The 18815-nt window shown below is 55.0% G+C and overlaps 2 protein-coding genes across 13 annotated transcripts in view; both read right to left on the bottom strand.

The window, feature by feature from the left end:
- Nucleotides 1-9549, bottom strand: part of LOC105473766 (anoctamin 7) — a 56262-nt gene extending 46713 nt beyond the window's left edge. For 2 of the 12 annotated variants that reach the window (XM_071073771.1, XM_071073772.1), the window contains exons 1-4: nt 9344-9536; nt 7907-8021; nt 6842-6905; nt 890-1032 (exon numbers count right to left, since the gene is read on the bottom strand). In XM_071073771.1, the coding sequence (XP_070929872.1) occupies nt 890-1032; nt 6842-6905; nt 7907-8021; nt 9344-9498 (477 nt within the window). In that variant the 5' untranslated portion in view covers nt 9499-9536. Of the gene's footprint in view, nt 1-889; nt 1033-6841; nt 6906-7906; nt 8022-9343 lie in introns of all 12 variants that reach the window. The other 10 variants (XR_011610225.1, XR_011610226.1, XM_071073774.1 and 7 more) reach the window with 10 other exon arrangements.
- Nucleotides 9550-14705: 5156 nt separating this feature from the next.
- Nucleotides 14706-18815, bottom strand: part of LOC105473774 (protein phosphatase 1 regulatory subunit 7) — a 36081-nt gene continuing 31971 nt past the window's right edge. The window contains exon 10 of the mRNA XM_011727775.3: nt 14706-15080. Within this exon, the coding sequence (XP_011726077.1) occupies nt 14904-15080 (177 nt within the window). The 3' untranslated portion in view covers nt 14706-14903. The remainder of the gene's footprint in view (nt 15081-18815) is intronic.

Genomic DNA, 18815 nt, shown 5'->3' with positions numbered 1-18815 from the left:
GTCATGACCCCGCCCGTGATTCAGCTCTGCCAATCTCAGACAAAGCCAGGCTGCATTGCTTGATGATGTCAAATTGGCACTAAAATGGTAAAGAAACCCCAAGTGTGATGAACTTAAAACTCAAGATTGATTACTCTGTGGAGAGGGAGGGGACAGGTGAGAGCACAGCGTGCTCCTAGGGACAGAGGAAGCTGGTCAGAGGAGGGCGGAGAAGGAAGGAGCCGTGTGGACAGACCTGGCAATGAGCGGGGAACACAGCAGTGTGAGAGCTGGGCTCTGCACCCCAATCCCCAGCTGCCCCAAGCCCTGCCTGTGCACGCCTGTGCCCACACACCCAGCATCCTCATGCCTAGTTCCTGTTTCTCATGCTCCCTGGACCTGTTGCTTAAATGATTCTAAGTGGTACCTCCCATTATCACCGAAAACAAACACGTGAAAGGACTTTTTAAGCTGTTAATTCGATAAGCACACAGAGTCATAAACACAAATGATGTTTTGTGGATGGCCACACCACTCCCCATGTGGTGGCCCCGCTTCCACCATCAGCAGTGGCCTGAGGCCCCTTGCTTTGTATCTTCTCAACACTTGGTACTGCAGACGACACAAAAGCTTTGATGCTGGAGGTGGGACACATGAATGGCAAAGGTAGTGTGAGAGTTTTCAGGTGACCCTGAGGGCTCCGGCCTCTGAGACAGCTGAGTGTACCAGGAGGGATTCATGTTTACCCCGCCCTCTGGACAGCAGCTCCCCATGGTGGGTGGCAGGGGGGCGGGGGGGCTGATCTGCTCTGGGGCTCTGGACACCATGCCCTCAGGCCCCATGCAGCAAGGTAATGGGTCACCGAGTGAATGCAGGGCCTAGGGCCTTGCCCACGACCGCCTCCACGTACCCGGTCTACATGCAGCCCAGCCGCACGAAGATTATCCAGAAAAGTCTCCCGCCAGGTCCTGTGCGTGTCTGTTCTGTCCCGGGAGGCACTGTTCTGCTGCCAGTCTAGCTTCAGGTCCTCCTCCCAAACAAGGACAAAGTCTGCTAGGAACCAACAGGGACAGAGGCGGAAGCCTGGCTAAGTGGCAGTGGCCGGCCCGGGGAAGGGCTGCCAGCATCCTAGCCGGGACGCAATGGGGAGCCAGGCACTTGGACACTCGGGGCCAGTTCCTTCCGGGTCCCCTCTCTGATCCCAGCCAGGGCTAGGAGGACTCAGGGAGCACTTCCAGGTTCCAGGAAAGCCCTGCATTGGCCTGAGTGGGGAACGGAGGCCTGGAGAGGAGTTGGGTGTGGCCCTCTGAGACCCCTGCCGGGTGAGTCCCAAACTCCTAAAGGGGTCTTTAAGGACTTCAGGTGCAAGGCACTGTCAGACTTCCCTTCCTGCCACAGAGAATCATCAACGCTGGAGAAAGTTTCTGAAGCCCCTGATTTTCTGGCATGAGACAGCAATGGATGCTGGGCTCAGGCCCTCCAGAGAAGAGGAGCGTGTGAGGTGAGCCTTCCCTTCACTTCTTCCTGGGGTCCTTTCCCAAACCACAGGCAGGGCAATAGAGCCCAAGCAGAGGCGTTGGTGGGCGAAGCGAATGGGCGTCCGAATTAGATGCTGCTAAGGGGGCTGGACCTTGGGAAGAAGACAGAGCCACCGGTTCTGTGAGAAAGTCCCCCAAGCCCTTGGAGCACCAAGCTATTCACACACAGGCAGCTGCTGGAGGCCAATGGCTGACAAAGATTCCAGAGGATGCACAGGGCTGGGGAATCTGAGCTCCAGCTGGAACACCCTGGTCATCCAGCAGAGACTCGCAGGCCATACCCAAGGAGTGAGGACGATGGAGTCCCCCCTTATCTGCAGGGGATACATTCCAAGACCCCAGTGGATGCCTGAAACTGTGCAGAGTACCAAACCTATATGTACTGTCTTTCCCTATCCCTACCTATAATATGTACCTACCTATGATATACCTATGATAAGCTTCCTACGGTGAAAGTTAATTTATGAATTAGGTAAAGTAAGAGATGAAAATAACTAATAATAAAATAGAATTATAACAGAATACTGTAGTACAAGTTATGTGAATGTGGGCATTCTGTCTCTCTCTTTTTTAATATCTTATTGTGGCTGGACTTGGTGGCTCACGCCTGTAATCCCAGCACTTTGGGAGGCTGAGGCAGCTGGATCACCTGAGGTCAGCAATTCAAGACCAGCCTGGCCAACATGGTGAAACCGTGTCTCTACTAAAAATAGAAAAATCAGCCAGGCGTGGTGGCAGGTGCTTGTAATCCCAGCTATTCAGGGGGTGGCAGGGGGAGGGGGTGAGAGGGGGCAGGTGAGGCAGGAGAATCATGTGAACCCAGGAGGTGGAGGTTGCAGTGAGCCTAGATCACACCACGGCACTCCAGCCTGGGCGACAAAGTGAGACTCCATCGCCAAAAAAAGAAAAAAAAAGAGGCCGGGCATGGTGGGTCCCGCCTGTAATCTCAGCACTTTGGGAGGCTGAGGTGGGCGGATCATGAGGTCAGGAGATCGAGACCATCCTGGCTAACACAGTGAAACCCCGTCTCTACTAAAAATACAAAAACAAAATTAGCCAGACGTGGCGGCGGGCACCTGTAGTCCCAGCTACTCAGGAGGCTGAGGCAGGAGAATGGCGTGAACTCAGGAGGTGGAGCTTGCAGTGAGCTGAGAACATGCCACTGCACTCTAGCCTGGGCAAGAGAGTGAGACTCCATCTTAAAAAAAAAAAAAAAGGGGGCTGGGCGCGGTGGCTCAAGCCTGTAATCCCAGCACTTTGGGAGGCCGAGACGGGCAGATCACGAAGTCAGGAGATCGAGACCATCCTGGCGAACACGGTGAAACACTGTCTCTACTAAAAAAATACAAAAAAAGTAGCCGGGCGAGGCGGCGGGCGCCTGTAGTCCCAGCTACTCGGGAGGCTGAGGCAGGAGAATGGCATAAACCCGGGGGGCGGAGCTTGCAGTGAGCTGAGATCCGGCCACTGCACTCCAGCCCGGGCGACAGAGCCAGACTCCGTCTCAAAAAAAAAAAAAAAAAAAAAAAGGGAAATAAGTAATTTCTATACACCTATGACACACAGGCAGTGAAATTTTCCAAGTAATGCTATTTGGAATACATCTACTAAAAGATAGGAAAGATCTCATAAAAGCAGCAAAAAAGAAATTAAAGGCCAGGTGCTGTGGCTCACGCCTGTAATCCCAGCACTTTGGGAGGCCAAGGCGGGCAGATCACCTTAAGTCAGGAGTTTGAGAAGTCAGCCTGATCAACTTGAAGAAACCACGTCTCTACTAAAAATACAAAATTAGCCGGGCATGGTGGCAGGTGCTTGTAATCCCAGCTACTCAGGAGGCTGAGGCTAGAGATCACTTGAACCTGGGAGGCAGAGGTTGTTGCAGTGAGCCGAGATTGCGCCCCTGCACTCCAGCCTGGGGCACAGAGCGAGACTCCGTCTCAAAAAAAAAGATTGTATCTTGGGAGGTGCCAGTCTTGGAATGAAGGGTGGGGAGCTTCTGGTAGGAGTGGTGGGAGGAGATGTCGTCTGAGGGCCTGGTGGGGTTGGGAGGGAGGGGTGGGCCCATGGCCACGCATGCAGCTGCGAGGATGACTTAAGCCTCACACACACAGAGGGGGCGTGTGGAGGATTCTGAGAAAATAAGGGCTGTCTACATTTTAAAAAAACCATCTTAGGCCGGGCGTGGTGGCTCACGCTTATAATCCCAGTACTTTGGGAGGTCGAGACAGGTGGATCACCTGAGGTCAGGAGTTCAAGACCTGCCTGACCAAAATGGCGAAACCCCGTCTCTACTAAAAACACAAAAATTAGCCGGGCGTGGTGGTGTGCACCTGTAGTCCCAGCTACTCAGGAGGCTGAGGCAGGAGAATAACTTGAACCCAGGAGGCGGAGCTTGCAGGGAGCCAAGATCACACCACTGCACTCCAGCCTGGGTGACAGAGTGAGACTCCATCTCAAAGAAAACAAAATCAAGTGGTGGGCCAGATTAGGCTTGCCCTAGAATGAACACGGCTCTGGTCCAGCTCCCAAAGCTTAAAAGTAAGATCCTAAATGGATCAAACTGTTCTAAGAAACTTAACTGAGGCCGGGAGCGGTGGCTCAAGCCTGTAATCCCAGCACTTTGGGAAGCCAAGACGGGCGGATCACGAGGTCAGGAGATTGAGACCATCCTGGCTAACAGGGTGAAACCCCGTCTCTACTAAAATATACAAAAAGCTAGCCGGGCGAGGTGGCAGGCGCCTGTAGTCTCAGCTACTCGGGAGGCTGAGGCAGGAGAATGGCATAAACCCAGGAGGCGGAGCTTGCAGTGAGCTGAGATCCCACCACTGCACTCCAGCCTGGGCGACAGAGCGAGACTCTGTCTCAAAAAAACAAACAAAAAACAAAAAACAAAAACATAAATGAAAACAAACAAACAAAACCCAAACAAACAAAAAACCATCTTAACCACATTTAAGTGTCCAGGTCATTGGTACTAAGGACACTGACATTCTTCTGTGCCATCACCACCATCCATCTCCACTGAACCCCTACGCCCATGAAGCACCAACTCCCCCTTCCCTCCCCAGCCCCTGCCCCTGGCACCCACCAGTCTACCTTCTCTATGAATTTGACTCTCTGGGGACCTCATATAAGTGGAATCACATTTGTCCTTTTGCGACTGGCTGATTTCACGTAGCGTAATGTCCTCAAGGCTCATCCTCGTTGTAGCCTGTGTCATAATTTCCTGTCTTTTTATGGCTGAATAAATCCATTGAAGTACCACATTTTGCTTACCTAGTCGTCTGTAGGTGGACACGTGGATGGCTTCCACCCTGATATGGGCTGAACTAAGTTTCCCCAAAATTTGTATATCAAAGCCCCACCCCTCAATCCTCAGAATGAAACTGTATTTGGAGATTAGGTCATTAAAGACCCATGATGGCTATTAGGATGGGCCCTAATCCATGACAGCTGGTGTCCTTATAAGAGGAAGAGACCCCGGGGGTGTGAGGACACAGGGAGAAGGCGTGTCTGCAAAAGCCAAAGAGAGGCCTCCAAGCCACCAGCCCTGTCTCACCCTCACCTCGGACTTCAGCCCCCAGAGTGTGAGAAAGGAAAGTTCTGCCATCTAAGCCCCACAGGTTGTGGTACTTTTTTTTTCTTGGAGCTGGAGTTTTGCTCTTGTTGCCCAGGCTGGAGCGCAACGGCGCGACCTCGGTTCACTGTGACCTCCGCCTCTTGGGTTCAAGCAATTCTCCTGCCTCAGCCTCCCGAGTAGCTAGGATTACAGGCATGTACCACCACGCCTGGCTAATTTTGTAGTTTTAGTAGAGACAGGGTTTCTCCATATTGATAGGGCTGGTCTCAAACTCCCGATCTCAGGTGATCCACCCACCTCGGCCTCCCAAAGTGCTGGGATTACAGGCGTGAGCCACTGTGCCTGGCCCAGGCTGTGGTACTTCTTATGACAGTCCCGGCAGACGAATGCATGCCTTCCAGCTACCGTGAATGATGCTGCGACTGTACAGTATCTCCCGGGGGCCCACATCCCATGCTTGTGGGTGCTCATCCAGGGAGGACGTGCTGGCTCTTATGGGAACTCTGTGCTGAATTCTCTGAGCAACTGCTGTTTTCCTTAGTTTTCCAGTTGCACCATGTTACATTCCCTCCAGCAACGCACAAGTGAGCCAGTTTCTGCTCATCCTCATCAACACTTGTGATTTTTTTTTTTTTTTTTTTTGAGAGGGAGTCAGGCTCTGTCGCCCAGGCTGGAGTGCAGTGGCGCGATCTCGGCTCACTGCAAGCTCCGCCTCCCGGGTTCACGCCATTCTCCTGCCTCAGCCTCCCGAGTAGCTGGGACTACAGGCGCCCACAACCGCGCCCGGCTAATTTTTTGTATTTTTAGTAGAGACGGGGTTTCACCGTGGTCTCGATCTCCTGACCTTGTGATCCGCCCGCCTTGGCCTCCCAAAGTGCTGGGATTACAGGCATGAGCCACCGCGCCCGGCCATGATTTTTTTTTTTTTTTTTTGAGATGGAGTCTCGCTCTGTCGCCCAGGCTGGAGTGCAGTGGCGCGATCTCAGCTCACTGCAAGCTCCGCCTCCCGGGTTCACGCCATTCTCCCGCCTCAGGCTCCCAAGTAGCTGGGACTAAAGGCACCCGCCACCACACCCAGCTAATTTTTTGTATTTTTAGTAGAGACAGGGTTTCACTGTGTTAGCCAGGATGGTCTCTATCTCCTGATCTCATGATCCACCCACCTCGGCCTCCTAAAGTGCTGGGATTACAGGCGTGAGTCACTGCACCCGGCTGATTTTTTTTTAAGTAGTAGCCATCCTGGTGGGAGGAGGTTAGGGTCTCTCTGGGACTGAGGGGACAGCAGGGTGGGTGGGGTGGGTGCTGGGAGCCTGGGCGATGCTGGTGCAATCCCCTGGGAGTCGGTGGTAGCTCCAGGCAGACAGAGGCAGTGGGTTGGGGGTGGATCAAAGAGAGTTTGAAGGTATAAAAGGGGTGGAGTGCAAGAGATAAGAGTCAGAAATGACCTGAGTTGTGGCTGAACAGCTGGAGGATGGTAGAGGGGACAGGAGCAGGAGGGAGGGGGCCGCCCTGTCTGCTCTCCAGAGCCCTCCTGGCCCCACCCCATCAGTAGGGAGCCCCCTTTCCTGCTGTTCTTCCTGCTATGGTTTGCTCACCCCGAGGCCCTCACCCCAGTGCCCCATCCCCAAGCAACTGGCCCCAGAGTGTCCTGGTTACTGAGGAGGCCACCCCCGGCCTGCTGCACCACTGGGGTGCCCCCACCCTCAGGACCAACACGGGTGTGGTACAGATGCTGGGAGGGGCTCACCAATCCGGGGCTTGGCAGGGCTCCCAGCTCCAGCTCTGCAGGCGGCCGCTTGCTGTCCACCTGGCTGGAAGGCACGGAGGATGGAGGAGCATATCAACATCTGCCCACGATGACTACTCCAACCCACCCCACCCCGCAGCCGTCCTCGCCTCCAACCCGTCCCTGCCCTGCCCCAGAACACTCAGGACCACAGAAGAGTGTGTGGCGGGTGGGTAGGGGTGGAGGTTGACGGGGGGAAGCACAGGTGCGGGGAGTGGCAGGCAGGGCCAGAGGGCACCACCAGCCCCGGGCCTCCAGCCGGCTCCCCTCCTCCTCAGGCCAGGCCCATGGCAAGGGTCAGGTTGGCGGGAAGCATGGCCAGGACCAGGGGTGCCTGCCCTGCTGGCCTCCAGGGGCAGAGGGGAGCCGGACTGCTCCCAAAGTGGCCCTGAGGACAGAGGTGGCCATGGCGACCGAGAGTGTCTAGATGCTCGAGGTGAGAGGCCCTGCCCCCTCCCTGGAGGCTCATCTCAGCTGTGCTTGGGGCAGCAGGAAGGGGCCCCATGTCCACCCGTAGGCTGCTGGGGCAGATGTGTGGCCCAGAAGAACCAGGAAGAGGGCCCTCCACGGCCAGGGCCACCAGCATGGCCTTGAAGGCCCGGGACTCAGCCTCTCCCCACAGGCTCACAGCGCATCCATACCCTTCTAGTGACGAGGTGGAGCCCTACAGATGGACCTGGGTGCTGCTGTGGCTCTGCACTGACTGGGACTGGCCCCACAGGGAGGGCCCTGCCCTGGTCTTGCCTTTGCCTGGCCGGGCCCCCCTTACCCTCCTGGGGCTCCTGTCTGAACACCAGTGGGTTCTGCTCAGTTCTCTGCAGCCAGGCCAGGCCAGGCCAGGCGGGCGGTGATCTGACTGTGTGTGTTGAGGACAGGGTGGCGAGGGCTTGGGGGTTGCCAGGGGATGCAGGGGAAACATGGTGATGCCCATCCACCCCCAAAGGCTCTGGGCCCAGGGTGGGGACATAGACCCAGGCAGCGGAGGACCTCCCAAGTCGCACCACGGTCTCCTGGGCGCTGTGTTACCTCCGAGGTGTGGGCTGTGCTCCCGTAAGGGCCCCTATTCTCTGCCTCAGGGGGGCTCACATTGATCAGGACGGTGTTGTCCTCTTCCTGGGCCCGCCGCCGCAGCATCCTGCTCCTGCACCCGCCAAGGTTGGGTGGGGACGGGGGTCAGAGAGGAGATGCGTGAGACCCACCCCTGGAGCCACCACACTGCCTGCAGTAAGCTCACTTTACAGACTTGACTCAGAGTAGAATGGGGCCGTGCAGGCCCGGCAGACTCCTGGCCATGAGCACGTGGAGAACCTCCTAGCCCGTCACTAGTTCCAGGGAGAAACCAGTGCTGGGGAGGGAGTGTCTGGCAGGCCTGGCACAGCAGGCGTCTGTCCGTCTGTCCATCCAGTGAGTGCCCGTGTCCCCCAGTCCTGAATACCGTCCACTCTGCCTGGGTACTCAGTGGAGCCTGAGAAGGCCCAGAAAGGTGGGCCTGGAGTACAGACAACCCTCCCTCTCTTATCTGTAGGGTGGGGCTATGTGAGCCAGGGACAGGCAACCCCTCAAGTCGCCTGCCTTCGCTCATGGCCTGAGGACCCAATGCCAGGACCCCGAGGCCCTGAGCTCCCCAGCAAGGTGGGCCTGATGGAGCCCGGCCTCACTCCTCTTGGGCGTCCCAGCTTCCTCCCGCACCTTAGCCCCAGGGGTCTCTGTGGGAGGACAGATGCTGTGGCTCCCAGTCTTGGGCTGGCAAAACGGGGCCAAGAGCATGACATCTGTGGCCCTGGAGGGAGGGGTTTCGAGCTGGGGCTGGCGTTTTGAGCTGCGATAATGACCGGAGGGTGTGACCGTGGAGGCACCACAGGAGGTCGGAGGGGGTGACCTTCTAGTCCTACCCTTCACTTCGGATTAGCAGAGGCCCCGAGAGACAGAGACTGAGCGCGGACCACCTGCGCTGCCTGCCCCTGAAGCCCAAGCCAGGTCTCAGTGTTAGGACTCAGCCCCGGCCCCAGGCTGGGAGCCTCACTATGGACCAAGGGGTGTTCCTGGAGGAGAGTCCCCGAGGAGTTTCGGCCACCCCTCAGCCCCCCGCCCCCATCCCGCTGTTTCGGCCACCCCTCAGCCCCCCGTGCCCCCATCCCGCTGTGGTGGGCAGGCGGGCCCCTCCTCAGAGCTCTCTGCAGAAAGAATGGGGGATGCCCCCACCCCAGCGAAGGGACCTGCTCCATGGGGGAGTCCCTGGGCAGGCAGGAAACCAACCCTGGGTGTGCCCTGTCCAGAGCCGCAGTGAGCGTGTGTCCCTCCTTGTGCCCCATGGGGCTCTGGGGACCAGGGCGGGCCCTGGCACTGCCTCCCCACAGGCCAGGGTGTGTGAAGGTCCTGGTGGGCTGGGGTGCCGCCCTGCCTCCCCAGAGTCCGACGCTCCACCTTCTCCCCGTGGCCCGCACGTCTAGGCTGGGTCCTCACCTGGCACAGTGGCTTCCAGAAGAGGCCTCGGAGGTCATAGCCCACCTCTCAACGTGAGCCTGGTCTTGGCAGTAGAGTCCAGGCACCACTACGGGACAGAGGGTGGGGAGGGGCAGCCCTTGGAGCCCCGCCCAGGCAGTGGCAGCCACTCGCATGCCCTCTCCTTGCCTGCACGTGGGCCAGGAAGCAGGCAGGGGAGGGGCCCAGCACAGCTGGCCAGGGAAAGGCTTCCTGGCTCCTGGAGCAGGATCTATCTTTGTTTAAAAAGGGGGTGTGGGGCTCAGAGCTGCAAACAGAGGCAGCGCACTGGGCTGGGCTTTCACACACCCGCATGCAAATGCTGCCGCGCTCCTGGGATCCTTATTTGCTTAGAGATTTCAGGGCTGGCTTCAGCTGTCATAACTGCTGCCTTGGAGGGTCACGGGGAGGTGGGATTCCGCAGGAACAGCCACAGGTGCCACCTCTGCTGCAAGCCCCGCCAGGCAGCCTAGCAAGCTGTGTTTACATGGAGGGAAACTGAGGCTCCTTGAGGTTACGTAGCATGTGCTGAGTGGTGGGCCAGGGTTTCACCTGGGGGCTGGGGAGATTGGTAGACCCAGGTCAGTGCTGGCTCTGCTAATGCCTGAGGGGTGACCTCAGGCACATCCCATGCTCAGGGCCCCATCTACAAAAGGACAGCAGGGGTCCTAGCTGTCCTCCCATCCTCTCTGCCCTCCTTCTCCTCCTTCTCCTTCCCCCTCCTCCTCCTATCCTTTCTCTCCACCTTCCCCCTCTTCCTTCTCCTCCTATCATTTCTCCCCCCTACTCCTCCTCCTTCTCCACCTATCATTTCTCCCCACTCTCCCTCCTCCTATCGCTTCTCCCCCCTCCTACCCCACCCACTTCTCCCTCTCCTCTTCCTTCTCCTGCTATCCTTTCTCCCTGCTCCTCCTCTTCCCCTCTCCCTCCCTCTCCCCCTTTCCTCCTCGGTGCCGGCAGGGTCTGAGAACCTACCACTCATGCTCCCTGCCCTCCCCGCACAACTCCACTGGGGAGCCCCAAGCCCAGCTTGCTGTTCCAGGTGCCCCCTTCCTCCTGTTGAAATCCCTCCAGGCGGACCCTCATCCTGGCTGCAGCTCTCCCCTATACCTATGCCCCTCTGTGCTTGGCACCTCCCAGGGAGCCCTGTTCTTGGACCTGTGTTGTGCCTTGGAACAGCGGGAAGGCCCTGCAGGCCGGATTCCCTGTCAGGACCAGCAGAGCCTGGGCGGCGGGACCTTGGGGCTCCGGACCTCAGGGCATCTGCATGAGAGGTCTCTGCTGTGGCCAAGCTCGGCCTGCAGGCGCCTGAGATGGATCCCTGGACAAGGGCTGAACTGGGGAAGTGCTCCAGAAACCAGGAAAGGAGTTGGGAGGCAGGAGGGGAGGGAGGATGGGCGGGGCCCCATCTCCCCAAGTCCTGTGGAGGGCGGCCTCTGCCTGCCATGGGCACTCTGCAGGGGAGGCAAGGCTCAGCGTTTCCTCACCTGGATGCAACTGTGGGCTCTCACAGTCACTGGCCGAGGACCCTCCCAGGAAGATGTGCCACCTCCCAGGAGCTCCTGGCTCTCTGCTCCTGGTGACAAAGTGGCTCTGGTGGCCTCAGGGCTGTCTACTCAAGAGCTGCAGGACCGGCTGCTGGAGGTGACCACACCCCAGTGGGAGCCCTCTGAGGGACACGTGCACGCATAGCACTTAAAGGGGTTCGGCCCGGGAAATGTCACTGTTTGGGTGGGTGGTTTTTCAAGTTGTGTTACTTTTGAAGGAAAGGAAGGAAGGGAGGGAGGCAGAAAAGCTGCGACAACCAGCACAGGGGGCTCGCTGGGTTCCAGGCAGTGGAAGAGCCCAGGCCCAGAATCTGCTGCACCATCTTCCTTTGGCTGTAACTTTTTATACCAATCTTGGTAACATTTACGGGCATATTTCGGGGTGTAGTTAGTGGAGGTGCAAGTAGTGGTGGTCAGGAGCCCGCACTCAAGTTCAGCCTCCTGAGGCTGGAGGCATGTGCAGGGCTCCCTCCGCGAGGACCCTGGCACTGCGCCCCGGCCACATGCGAGCCCTGCTGGATGGACAGTGGCTGGGTCGCAGGGGACGGACTCTTGGATGCCTGCACTGCCCGCTTTCTAACCTTCCTGTCTGCAGGTGCAGCCAGCACCCCAGCTGCCTGTGAATGGCGGCTCCACACAGGCCACTGGCCCCTGGTCTCTGAGTGGCCCACTCCGGCCCTTGGCCTGCGTTTCCGTCAGGATTCCTGTCTCCTTTATTTGATGTGTGGGAGTTCTAAATAGTAAGCCTTGCCAATTTTAAAGGCTGCAAACACCTTCTCTTAATCTACTGTTGCCATTATTCATGCATTATTCATTATTTTTGTTCTATGTAAAATTTTATGTAAACAAACCCATCAAAATCTTGTCTTACAGTTGTGCTTATGGAGTTTTTTTCATTTGTTTTATTTTCCGAGATAAGAGTCTTGCTCTGTTGCCCAGGCTGGAGTGCAATGGCACAATCTCGGCTCACTGCAACCTCCACCTCCTGGGTTCAAGCAATTCTCTTGCATCAGCCTCGAGTAGCTGGGATTACAGGCGCCCGCCACCACACCCGGCTAATTTTTTGTATTTTTAGCAGAGACGGGGTTTCACCATGTTGGCCAGGCCGGTCTTGAACTCCTGACCTTGTGATCCGCCCACCTTGGCCTCCCAAAGTGCTGGGATTACAGGCGTGAGCCACGGCACCTGGCCTTGGGGAGTTTTAAGCTCTTCTCCACTGCTAGCTCACATACCCACCTTTCCACATTCTTTTTTCTTTTTTTTGGGTGTGAGACAGGGTCTCACTCTGTTGCCCAGGCTGGAGTGCTAGTGGCGAGATCTCAGCTCACTGCAAACTCTCCCTCCCAGGTTCAAGCGATTCTGCCACCTTAGCCTCTCGAGTAGCTGGGACTACAGGTGGCTGCCACCACGCCCGGCTAAGTTTTGTGTTTTTTTAAAGTAGAGACAGGTTTTCACCATGTTATCCAGGCTGGTCTTGAACTCCTGAGGTCAAGCAATCCACCCGCCTTGACCTCCAAAAGTGCTACGATTACAGGCACGAGCCACCACGCCCAGCCTCCCATATTATTTTCTACTAATTTTCTGTTTTACCACTGCATAGGAATCACCAATCACTCTGGAGCCCACCCTGCGTGTGATGCCAGGGAGGGGCAGTGTTCATTTTTCCACATAGCACACTTTGCCAACACCACGAGGACACTGTCCACCCCTCCCAAACCCCAGGACACTTTTCCCAGTCCCCGAGTCCCCTGGGTCCCTGCTGAGGTGTCCCTGTCTTGACACTTTTCCCAGCCCCCGAGTCCCCAGCCCCGCTGAGGTTTTCCCAGCCCCCGAGTCCCCGAGTCCCCTGGGTCCCTGTCTTGGTGCTGTTAGGTCACGCCTCCCCTACACTCTCACTGTGGGTTTGCAGCACTCAGGATCTGGTAGGAAAACATCTCTCCCAGCTCTTTTTCAAAATGAATTGAACCACAATGTTGACTTTTTTCTTCCATATCAATTTTAGAATTTGTCGGGCGCAGTGGCTCACACCTATAATCCCAGCTCTTAGGGAGGCAGAGATGGAAGGATAGCTTGAACCTAGGAGTTTGAGACTTGCCTGGGCAATACAGCAAGAGCCTGGTCGCCAAAAAAAGAAAAAGAAAAAGCTGGGCGCAGTGGTTCACGCCTGTAATCCCAGCACTCTGGGAGGTAGAGGTGGGCGGATCACGACATCAAGGGATTGAGACCATCCTGGCCAACATGGCGAAACCCTGTCTCTACTAAAAATACAAAAATTAGCTGGGCATAGTGGCGCGTGCCTGTAGTCCCAGCTACTCTGGAGACTGAGGCAGGAGAATCGCTTGAGCCCGGGAGGCGGAGTTTGCAGTGAGCATAGATCGCACCACTGCACTCCAGCCTGGCGACAGAGCAAGACTCTGTCTCAGAAAAAAAAAAAAAAAAGGAAAAAATAGTAAATTTTAGAATTTAATGTGTCTCAAAAAATCAAATGGCAGCTGGGCGCGGTGGCTCACCCCTGTAATTCCAGCATTTTGGGAGGCCGAGGGCAGATCACCTGAGGTCAGGAGTTTGGGACCAGCCTGGCCAACATGGCAAAACCCCATCTCCACTAAATATACAAAAATCAACCGGGTGTGGTGGCGGGTGCCTGTAATCCCAGCTACTAGGGAGGGTGAGGCAGGAGAATCACTTGAACCCAGGAAGTGGAGGTTGCAGTGAACCGAGATTGCGCCAGTGCACTCCAGCCTGGGTGACAGAGTGAGACTCCTTAAAAAAAAAAAAAAAGGCATTTTGATTACGATTGTGCTGGATTTAGCATACCTTTTCTCACTGCTTCCACATTTTTTGTATGTTTGTAAAAATGTCTGTTAAAGAACAGATGGCTGGGTATTAATTTGGGGCCTTTTAAAATTTTTTATTTTTTTTGAGACAGGGTCTCCGTCTGTCACCCAGGCTGGAGTGGGTACAATTGTGGCTCACTACAGCCTCCACCACACTGGACAGTACGGTTCTAGAGTCCTGGTTTCTCAAGTAGACGGTTCTAGAGTCTGGAGTCCTGGAGGCAGAAGGGACCTTGGTGACCACATGATGTGGCCCTCATTCTGTGGGAGGAGAAATCTGAGACCCTGGGAGGTGACGATGCCCTGGTAGCATTAAATCCAGACCTCGGGTGTCTGTCAATGTACATTTTATATTAAAAAAGCCAAAATAACAATGGGGTGAGAACAGGAGGCCACTACACAAGTGGCCAAGGGTTCAGATCCTTGGAGGCCATCTTTGGAGAGGCTCAGTGGGGCTCGCATCCTGGCAGCAGCACAGCACCGCCGGGACACGGGATGCCCTCCCCACACCTGAGCTTTCACTCACAGGCAAGGGCTGTGGCAAGAACTGACAGGCACACATGAAAGCAGTCAGCCCTGCCCAGCACTCTTTAAAGGAGAGCTCTAAGGAACACAAGCACACAGGGCTGAGTTAGCTTTTACCCATGTTTTTTTAACTTACCTAATTTAAAAAAAATTAGCATTGTCTGGTTTAAAAGACTAAAAAACCTCAGTTGTTGCAGGTCAGGACTGCCTGAACCCTGCACACTAGGACTAGGGCCAGCTGGGCCAGCCCCTGAATGCCACTCGGACAGCACGTGAATACCTGTAAAGCACTCTCAGGCTCTGTTTCACACAACCCAGGTGGGGACCGTGACCGCCTTCTGAGAGAAGGAAACAGAAAGGAATTTCTAGTGAATGAACGCAGCGTGTCTTATGTGCTCTCTGTGGCTACAATAACTGTCCACAATCACCCAGGAGGACCGTGTGGCAGGGTTTAATTGCAATGGCATCTGAAAATGGCGCGTGGCATCGCGCGTCAGCTATCCTCAGTGCCTTTATTGCCATTGGGTTTTTGACTGTTGATATAGTGACGACCTCAGGAGCAACAGGTGGGTTAAAAAACCATGGCTGGGCAGTTCTTCCGAGGAGAGGGACCATAGGAGGAGCAAGGAGGACTCAGAACCTGACGAACGTGGCGTCAATCTGCCGCACGGAGGGGAGGGCGAGCATGACCTTTCGCCTGTACTGGGGGTCCTTCTGCAGGGGGTTCCGCTCCAAGTACACCGTCTCCAGGCTCCTGGCTCCCTTCAGCTCGTCGAGGTCACTCCAGCTCTCAAGGAGATTGTCGTTCATCTGGGGACACACACAGGAGAAAAGCCTTCAGAACCAAACAGCCCAGCCCCCACAGCCCACAGCCCTCAACTCTGGTGGGGGGCCACTAGCCACCCTCCTCCTTCCTACTCAGAAGATGGCGAGCAGGTGTGGGTCTTCCCTGGCACCTCACGGGACCTTCCATGGCCTCTTGGTGCATCCTGGCCACCTTCAGCTACATCCCAAGTGCAAGTTACCTGTCCATACCCAACCCTGGGCCAGTCACTATGACGGCCAAGCCCACATTCAGGTCAGCAGAGGAAAGAGCAGTCCTGGCCCCCTGCCTGCTACACTCGTCCATCGGCAAGTGTCAAAGTAAGGCGGGCTGCACTTTCTTTTTTTTTTTTTTTTGGGGCGGAGTCTCGCTCTGTCACCCAGGCTGGAGTGCAGTGGCCGGATCTCAGCTCACTGCAAGCTCCGCCTCCCGGGTTCACGCCATTCTCCTGCCTCAGCCTCCCGAGTAGCTGGGACTACAGGCGCCCGCCACCTCGCCCGGCTAGTTTTTTGTATTTTTTAGTAGAGACGGGGTTTCACCGTGTTAACCAGCATGGTCTCGATCTCCCGACCTCGTGATCCGCCCGTCTCGGCCTCCCAAAGTGCTGGGATTACAGGCTTGAGCCACCGCGCCCGGCCTTGCACTTTCTACAAACCAGTTCTCAGCCATCGTTCCCAAGGCTGTACTCGGCACTGTCACTGTGACATAGCAGACAGAGGCCACTCTACTTAAAACTCTCAACTCTTCTGTAAATTACCTCTATGGCTCTCTCCATAAGGAAGTCCCAGCTGCTGCTTTCACCCAATACCATGTGCAGGGACCCAAATCATGCGCAGGTGGGATTCAGAGGTTGAGTTGCAGGCTCAGAGCAAGCTACATTTTACCGTCTTGGCCCTGCCATGCCCAGTTGGAGGGACCTGCCTTTGGCAGGAAGAGTTCTCTTGCATGTCTTTTTTTTTTTTGAGACAGAGTCTTGCTCTGCCGCCCAGGCTGGAGTGCAGTGGCGCCATCTCCAGAACAAGGGGAGCCAGTTCAGCTTCAAGGCTTATTGGTTTGACCCTCACTTTCAATCACCCTGTGTGTAGAAATCACCTCTTCAGAGCTGCCCGGCCTCGTGACCTGCCAGGCAAACCACGGTGGCAAGAGGAGGGGCACTACTCCTGAAGAGGCAGCTGGACTTGTTGTGAACCTACAACGGGCAGAGCCAGGGGCACTCATTATAGGGTGACAGACTTCGACTCCTTTTACAGAGAAGTTAGGATGGGAACTGTCCGTGTGGAATGGAATGCAAGCAGGGGTGTTCTACTCTGGGGCCCATGTTGCCCTGCCCACAGCTGCAGTCCGACTGGGGGGCCCCTGCTCTGCACAGCTCCCCTTCTCTCCAGGGCCCTGTCTTGCACACTCTAGCTGCCAGAGATGCTGATCTCTGCTTCTTCCACTCAGAAGTACCGTGTTCTGCTTGGGAAGCGTCCCAGGTAAGGAGCGGGGCGATCACGGGGCTGCCGCTGAACTCCCTCCTCAGAGCCTGCAGGCGCGTGCTGCCCGCTGTCCACTGCCTGAATAGAGTTGTTTCCTAGTTTTCTATCTGTCTGTGGCAGGAGGGCTAGTTTGGCACCAGGTCCACTGTCATAGCCAGGCTGTCTTTAGTAACTTACCGTGTGTTAGGGGCCTCCCAGAGAGGAATATAATGTGCATCTCACAGGTTCGCCTGTTTGAGGAACCCTATTTTCTTTTTTTTTGAGATGCAGTCTCGCTCTGTCACCAGGCTGGAGTGCAATGGGGCAATCTCGGCTCACTGCAACTTCCGCCTCCCAGGTTCAAGCGATTCTCCCACCTCAGCCTCCCGAGTAGCTAGGACTACAGGCACTCGCCATCATGCTCGGCTAATTTTTATATTTTTGTAGAGATGGGGTTTCACTATGTTGGCCAGCCTGGTCTTGAACTCCTGACCTCAGGTGATCCACCTGCCTCAGCCTCCCAAAGTGCTGGGATTACAGGCGTGAGCCACTGCGCCTGGCCTGAGGAACCCTATCTTCACAGAACCTCTTGTGGGTCTAGTGTGTACCAGCTTTGGGAAACCAAGATTTCCAAATCCTAGAGCTTAGTCCTTGAAGAGGGACTGAAACCTGCTGGGAAGAGCCGCACCACCAGGGCTGGTGCCCTGCTGCCATCCCGACTAGTGCCTCCACGGGAAGTGACGTGAGGATACATTCTTAAATGCTATTGTTACTACACTCATACCACCCTGCTGGCTGTGTGGCCAATGCAGAGCCTGCAACATTAGAATTACAGGGGAAGCCATCCACCTGCCAGGCCTGTGACTGGTCAGTAACTGGTCAAATAGAAAGAGCCCCTTTAAGTAGAGAGTCATGAAAATGATGCACACGCACGCCTTAAACCAAGCTTGTTCAACCCACGGCCTGCGGGCCGTAAATGGCCCAGGACGGCTTTGCATGAGGCCCAATGCAAACATGTAAGCTTAAAAACATTTTGAGATTTTCTTGCGATTTTTTTCGCGCGCGCGCGCGCGCGCGCGCGTGTGTGTGTGTGTGTGTGGTTTTTTTTTTTCAGCTTATCAGTGACTGTTAGTGTATTTTATGTGTGGCCCAAGATAATTCTTCTTTTTTCCAATGTGGCCCAGGGAAGCCCAAAGATTGAACACCACTGCCTTAACCACTTTTACCTTAAAACACACAAAAAGGACATTCACTTAATAAAAGTAGCAATATTACACTGTGTGGAAGAAATAAGATTTTCTTGTAGCATAGTCTATTTAAAAAATGATTCAAAACATCCCTGGCGGTTGACTCAGGCTTTCAACTCTGGTGTGGGAGGTCTTCAAGCTGTGTCACCTCCTCTTCTTTCTCGATATGTGATGTATTTGTGTTTGTCACACACCAGATGCTTCTTGTCTCACATGTCACAGCACTTTCCAATGTCATTATTAGTCTAGATTGGCGGACCACCTTTATAAATTGCAGATTTTGTAATTTTCCATAGCACCGCCAATCTCAGAGAAGTTTCCTCCAGGACTTAGTAAACATAACACAGGGAATTTTACTCACCACTAATGGTGCATTGTAAATAATGTGTTTGATATTGGTAACTTTCAGAGATTCTTATCTTTGCATTTTTCCAAAATGGAACTAAAAATATCCACTTGTATGAGACTCTGTCTCCATAGACATTCCAGAGGCTCCTGAATCCCAGGATGGGGCAAAGATGTTACAGTCACAATGGAAAAAAGATGGTCTTATGTTTCTCTTGTCAAGTTCTGTACACCGGGGCTGTCAGGGAGCCTGGCTGGGGAGCGTGGGCACATTCCTTTCCCCCAGAGGGACCATTTCCGTCTCTTCTAATCTTGAGCACCTCCCACATCCTTCTCACACTTTTTTTTAAAAAACTAAAATTGACTTTTTGAAGAAGTGTCTTGTAAAGTATCCCTCATTGTCATTTAGCTTGTTCCTCTAGCTCTTATACTACCCATAAACTCGAAGTTAGGTACGAATGCTTGGTTAGATCAGAGTAAACATTTTTGGGAGGTATACTGCAGAGATGACTCACACTGGGGACACGGCACATCAGGTGGTCCCACAATTAGGGATCTAAGTTTTATCATGCAGATCAGCTGGTGACCCCAGATGACTCTGGGAACATGCTTGTACTTTGCAAATAGCCAGTTCTCTGTGGCATGATCCTTGGGCATGTGTGCCAACATCCCT

The sequence above is a fragment of the Macaca nemestrina genome, chromosome 11, assembly GCF_043159975.1.
Source record: "Macaca nemestrina isolate mMacNem1 chromosome 11, mMacNem.hap1, whole genome shotgun sequence".
Lineage (NCBI taxonomy): Eukaryota > Metazoa > Chordata > Mammalia > Primates > Cercopithecidae > Macaca > Macaca nemestrina.
The sequence above is the reverse complement of the archived record's forward strand: the minus strand, read 5'-3'. Positions and strand labels throughout refer to the sequence as shown.